Raw genomic sequence first — 6,756 nt, 5'->3', positions numbered from 1 at the left:
TTGACTAATCATTAATTCTACAAGTATTTAAATCATACCCAATATCCATTCAACTAGCACCCTAGGGTATTAGGTGTCCGGAATCAAAGTATAATAAATACATTGTTAATTACTATGACAGTCGCAGGTCAAAGGAAACTCTATTACTATGTTCATCTTGAGAATATCCTATTGACAAATACACGGTAATTATAACCATTAGAAATTCTCAGAGTGAGTCAGTTCAATGGTCATATCTCTATATGCACCATCTATATATATAATTTAATAAATGAGAACTATTAATCTTCATCCAATGAAGACCATTATATATATATTGATCTTTTCGGATTATTAATGTCCTTTTTAATAATCCTATGACCAAGAACAATTTAGATTAAATTATAAAAAGATTTATCTCTCAATATTGTGATCACTATCACAATGATAAATCTCTAAATTTAACCAAGGACGTTATTATATTAACATTTTAATATAATAACAATAACAAATTATTTGACACGTGATTGATTGGATTATGGTCATACTACTTATTCCCAACAATTAAAGAATTTCGATACCTTAGAAATAGAAGGTACAATTTATACTTTATTGTATATGTATCTTTTTTTCTTTTTTGCAAGTTTATGTACTAGTCGTTCTACAAACATTTCATATTGAGTAAAAATCTTTAAGAGTAAAATATAAAAAAATAAATTTATTTAGAATAAAAGTAATGTGATTAAGTTTAATTTACTTAGATGTGGTTAAGAAATAATTGAATAGTTATGTACCGTAAAAAATTGATATTATTGAAGGATAAAATTAAAATTTATTTTTATATATCATTTTTGTCCCAATGTTTTCGTCCTATTTAAGTTCCTAACATTTTAAAATCGTCTCAATTTTGTTCTGCCGTCAATTCTGGTAACAGATCCGTAACGACAAGACAACATTAACGACAAGATAATATTGAGACAATTTTAAAATGTTAAAGACTTAAATAGAACGATTTAAATATTATAAACAATTTTAGGACTTACTCCAAATATTAAAGACAAAAATAATATTTTACTAAAAAATATAAAAATAAATAATTTTTTAATATTTAAAACTTTTCATAAAAAATAAGTTCCACAATTTGGACACTAAAATTATAGTTACCAAAGAATTTGCGAAATAAGAAAGAGCATCAATTAAAGGGTAAGGTAGGCCTACCTTAGCTTTAGACTAATGGGTGAAATGAAAGCTGAGAAAAGAGCCAAAGCAATAAGGGGGGACTAGGAAGGACTCATCCTCAACCATCCATGTTGCCACTTCCATTACTGTTGCATTTTTGTCCCACACATTCACTCTCTCTCAAATCTCAATCCCCGCCTTTTATTTATAACATAATACTTACAAAACTGTTTATATACAAACAAATTTATTTCGTATCATATTTTTTCGTATAGATTTAAATATTCAACTAATCTAAATTAATTTTATTTCATATTATATTTAAACATCATTAAAACTCCTAAATAGAAATGTATTTTAAATAAAATAAAGATGATATAATAAAATAGTTTAATTTTGATTATTAATAATATAAAATATTTTATACAATCATATAATTATATTTATTCTTTCATATGATTATTCATGCGATCAGTGTAAAATATAATTATTTTTATTGATATGTCATTATATACTTTACATAGTACATTAAAATTAAATTCATAATAAAATAACATTTCAAATGGAATATAAGGTATGAGTTTTGTAAAATTTAAAATTTTTAAAAGAAGACTATTAAAGGTTTAAAGCTAACTTTTTCAAAATATATTTTTCTAAGAGGTTATAACACTTTCATTTAATAAACTAAAAGAAAAGTGACTTTTAATAAGCATAGGCCATAAAAATTATGTTTAGTAAAATTGTTTTATAATTAAACTAATTTAAATAAAATAGATATAAATATAATAAAAAATAACACAAATGTGGACATTTATTCATATATAAATTATATTAGACTTTAAAAAGTACAAACAAGTTTTAAAAAACTAAAAACATAAATACGTAATTCTTTTATTCATCAAATATAAAATAAAATATTTATATTTCAAAACACTTTACCAAAACACTTATAAAAAAAATCGACTAAACACTTCAATTAGTCTTTAATAGAATATTTTGATTCTCTATAAATAAGATTTTAATAAATTTTATTATAAGACAATTAAATTCTAAAATATTATTATAAGACAAATAAAGTTCTTTAAAATAATAAAAATATCCAATTAATTTTTTTTTCAAAATTCTGAACCCAAAAAAAAAAAAAAAAATTAAGACCGAACCTAAAACACACGTCACATATGCTATACGATATATGTAACTACTACCTTCGCCTCAATTGTTCTGATTCTCGAAGCACGAAAACAGAGAGTAATATTAGCACCAGCTGCAAAAACTTGCAACCAGTGCACCGTAGTGTCACCCAAATCGTAACGAACAAACACCACCACGATTACGACACAACGACGCCGTTTTGAGTGTATATATATATTTGAAGCACACACCACACTCCACCCCGACGCGCGTGGGCTGGCTCTCATGGCTTGCCTGAGCCACCGCTGGGTCCCTACTCCTGACATGCTCTCCGGAGAACATTTGTCCCACCACCACCACCACCACCATCACCACCGCATCCACGGCGGCGATGGCGTTTTCGGTTCCGGCGACGAGGACGAGGGCTACTCCAAGAGCTGCACCTCTCTTCCTTCTTCTGCCTACCGGTTGGAGAAGGTGTTTCCCGTTTACGCCATGTGCGGGTCCGACCCGGATTCTGCGTCCGTGTTAGACGGGTCTGACCCAGTTTGGGAGGCTGTTAAAGAAGAAGCGAAGTTGGAGGTGCGTAAGATTTGCCTCTTTTCACTGTTCTTTTGGTCCCCGAGGAGCGTTTACTCAACTCGTGATTAATCACGTTTAATTATGAGGCTATTTTAACCGAATGAATTTAGAATTTAGAATTTAGAAAAATCGTTACTTAAATTGGCGTTGTTACTATTACTATCTTAGTTTTTGAAGTATGAATTTCCCGTATGTATGATTTGAAAGAAAATTTTAGTGTTTAGTTATATTTTGATTAGTGGAATTGTTGTTGAACTTTCATTATTTTTAGAAATGATTAGGAAGTTCATGAATTGTTTCAGAAATAGTGTTTGAATATGGTGCTGCAGTGTATACAACAGTGCATAGGTTATGATTTTCTTGGTGACGATGCTTTTTTACTTTGCAGGCAGAAAAGGAGCCAATCTTGAGCAGCTTCTTGTATGCGAGCATTCTATCTCATGATTGCTTGGAGCAAGCGTTGGCGTTTGTTATTGCAAACCGGCTTCAGAATCCTACCCTTTTGGCTACCCAGCTGATTGATATTTTTTGCAATGTGATCATGCATGACAAAGATATTCAACAATCCATTCGCCTTGATGTCCAGGCATATTGTTATTTTCTTGGCGTCATTGATGTGTTTCGAATAACTTATTTTAAGTTCAAATTAGCTATTGTAGTTGAAATTCCTCAAAGTAAGAATTTTATTCTTATGCCGTGTCGCTTTTTCCGACCAGGCATTCAAAGATAGGGATCCTGCTTGTTTGTCATATTGCACAGCAATTTTGTATATGAAGGTAATCTCTTTTTCTTTATGTTTTATTAGCCTTAGTGCCTTACATAAGTTCATTAGAAAGGAGTGACTCTTTTTGCAACTTAATCGCATTGCTGGGTTAAGGGTGCTAGTAGCTAGGTTCAACATCACTAAATGGTGCTGAACTCTGCATTCCATTCAAATCTCCTTGCTTTGATATCATGGTGTTTCCGTGTTAATATTCAGATTGTTTCTAAGGATTTCTATTCCAACCTCAGTGAATTCCTTTCATTATTTTCTGGTAGGACTCTTTTGACATCCAGTGTTGTACTCTGTTTACAGGGTTACCATTCTCTGCAAGTTTATAGAGTAGCCCATGCATTGTGGCACCAGGGACGCAAAGTTTTGGCCTTGGCTTTGCAAAGCCGAGTAAGTGAGGTAAGTACCTATTCGTCAAATATACACAAGGGATTTAGTACACCATTAAAAAGGGAGTTGCTTAATCTGTTGCTCATGATCTGAGCTGGTCTCTTTCCTTCAACAGGTTTTTGGAATTGATATTCATCCAGGTATGTTGTTTTCATCTTTGCTTGCAAATGTGTAATATCTTAAGTACAACTTGATATTATTAACAAGTAAAGGGATTGTATATTTGGGATTAATCTTAGGAAATGTGTTTATTTAGAGTAACACTATATCGTTGTGAATAGCTTCATGTTGGGACTTGCAATTTATTTTTCTGAATAAAGGAGAAAGAACTTGATGAAGCAGAAGGTATTTTTCTTTAATTCTTGGAAGCATATAAATGATTGATATCCTTACTTTTTGCTTTTAGCAAGAAAGTTCTCGAGTTTTGTCTTGAAGGATGTTTGCCTCTCCTTTCAAGATAGCGATAGCTCTTTGGTTATTACTGCTATTGAACTTTACAGTTTCACCTTTATCTTTTTTCCTTCTTCATATAGCTGCAAAAATTGGGGAGGGAATTTTATTAGATCATGGGACTGGCGTGGTTATTGGTGAAACTGCTGTTGTTGGAAACAGAGTTTCATTAATGCAAGTGAGTTAGTTTCTTCATTAATTTCCTTTTATGATCTCTTGCTTCTAATTCTTTTATGTGAATTTTAAGTTGACCCTTGCATAAGAGTAGAAGATTTTTATTCAAAATCAATGTCTCTTAAGAGCTTTATATTTTCTATACAAAAAGTTGACAGAAAATAGCTAACAATTTTTTGTGTGTACTTTGACCAAGTTGCCCGTAATATAAATTATAATTACCTGGAAACAGCTCTGAATGATTTTGATTTCCAGCTTTACTAATATTTTCTTAGTATAAAAAAATCATTTATAATACTCGTTTAACAGATACTTATCATTACTACCAACATTTTCTTCAAGGGGTTTAGGAGTAAAATTGTTCTTTAGCAAATGCTATTTTAACACAATGCTTTCTTTAATATATTTATGTAACATACGTGATTTATCAGGGTGTAACATTAGGAGGCACGGGGAAGGGAACAGGTGATCGTCATCCCAAGGTAGGCGAAGGTGTGCTGATTGGTGCTAGTGCAACTATACTTGGGAATATAATAATTGGTGAAGGTTCAATGATAGCTGCTGGATCCCTGGTGTTAAAAGATGTCCCTCCCCACAGGTATAAATTAATAACTTTTAGACACCGATTATTACTTGCAAGTTTACCTGATTAATGATTTGTTTTGTAATAAAATGTTAACTATTATAATGTTGTTTTATTTCTTTGTTTTAAAGTGTTGTGGCAGGGATACCAGCAAATATTATTGGAGGTCTTCATGAGCATGACCCATCTTTAACCATGAAACATGGTAAGCAGATTGTTGGAGCATCACTTATTACTGAAAATTCCTTTTTACCCCGTCCTTTGACTAGGTGAAGTGGTGTACTAGGCAGATTGGTTGCTGCTGTTATAAATTGGCCAAAAGTTGTTGATAGAAGTTATGCTTATAGTGTCATATTATTATGGAATATATATCATTGAATTTCTGTTTGCATGACAGTTCCTTTACACAGTAAATTTCGGATTTTTTAACCTACCATTTTATTTATGCATCTATTACTCATGAAAATATATATTGAGACCAACTTATGAATACAATCCACCAATAAAGGAACCTCTGAATCATATAAAGCTTTGATTTATAGTACAAATTAAATATCCGGCTATGGTTGCCTTTATCACCTTTATTTATGAGTAATGGAGTTACCTAATTACTTATATCATTTTTTGTTATTGTGATTGTGTAGATGCTACAAAGGATTTTTTTACAAAGTAGCTGCTAACTTTAGAGATGAAAAGCCCAATGGTTAGCTCTCTTCCTTACTAAATTTGAGGATCATTAGCTCTCTTCATGAATTGGATTCTCTATCCCCAATACCAAGCTTCAATTTCTCATTTGTGTGTGTGTGTGTGTGTTGAAATGTGTTAAAGTGTTTCAGGTCTCAGAATCCATAGAGAAATTATGTGAGCAATTGAGTATTTGGGGTAGCATAGATGTGATTGGACATTCATTGCCTTCTTCCAAGGAAGGATGATTATGATATATAGTTATATAGTTATCTTAATATAAAAGTCAGTTCAAGATCTAGATGCCAATAGTAAGAGTAAATTTAACTTTCATGATTGTAATTTATGCTGCTGAGTGCTGAGGTTGTTTGTTGCTTGCACCAGTATTGCGAAGGCTAAAATGCTACTGTAATGTTATTTGTGTCTCTACATGCTCCTTCCTCTAATATTCTATTGGGGGAGAATATTCGGTTAGTATTAAGCTAATAATAAAATGGTTTTTGATTTCTGCAATGTAGTTGAAGGCAACAGCTCTAATAATCATATAGTATTATCAAGCAAACTAGTAAAGAAACTATATGGAATCCTTCTGGTCCAATCAATGCACCTCACTCATAAAAATGGTGAGTTCAAAGCTTATTCATGGTCTATGTAGTTTTAAATAATCTCTTAATACAAATAAAATAAAATAATCCTTCACTATTTATTTTCATAATTTATGTATGTAAATAGATGCAGCTATAAAATTGGCATCTCATATAGCTAATGAAACATTTCATGATTTTCATTCCGGTACTATGCACGAAATTATTCCCTAGTTTGAGATTCTTTT

At 31.3% G+C, this 6,756-nt stretch overlaps 1 protein-coding gene across 2 annotated transcripts; it reads left to right on the top strand.

Moving 5' to 3' along the window:
* The first annotated feature begins 2,348 nt into the window (after window positions 1-2,348).
* Window positions 2,349-6,437, top strand: LOC107642518 (serine acetyltransferase 2). 2 transcript variants are annotated; one of them, XM_016345906.2, is made up of 10 exons: window positions 2,349-2,871; window positions 3,260-3,457; window positions 3,588-3,647; window positions 3,947-4,042; window positions 4,149-4,173; window positions 4,567-4,661; window positions 5,089-5,255; window positions 5,372-5,445; window positions 5,885-5,943; window positions 6,069-6,437. In XM_016345906.2, the coding sequence occupies exons 1-9, from the start codon at window positions 2,575-2,577 to the stop codon at window positions 5,911-5,913; spliced, it is 1,041 nt and encodes a 346-aa protein (XP_016201392.1). In that variant the 5' UTR covers window positions 2,349-2,574; the 3' UTR covers window positions 5,914-5,943; window positions 6,069-6,437. The 2 variants fall into 2 exon arrangements, with proteins under 2 accessions (XP_016201392.1, XP_016201393.1); XM_016345907.2 differs by having other exon boundaries at window positions 2,368-2,871; window positions 6,077-6,437.
* Window positions 6,438-6,756: the final 319 nt, after the last annotated feature.

The sequence above is a fragment of the Arachis ipaensis genome, chromosome B5, assembly GCF_059453495.1.
Source record: "Arachis ipaensis isolate K30076 ecotype BB chromosome B5, ASM5945349v1, whole genome shotgun sequence".
Taxonomy (NCBI): Eukaryota; Viridiplantae; Streptophyta; class Magnoliopsida; order Fabales; family Fabaceae; genus Arachis; species Arachis ipaensis.
Note: the sequence above shows the minus strand (reverse complement) of the source record. Positions and strands in the feature narration are given on the sequence as shown.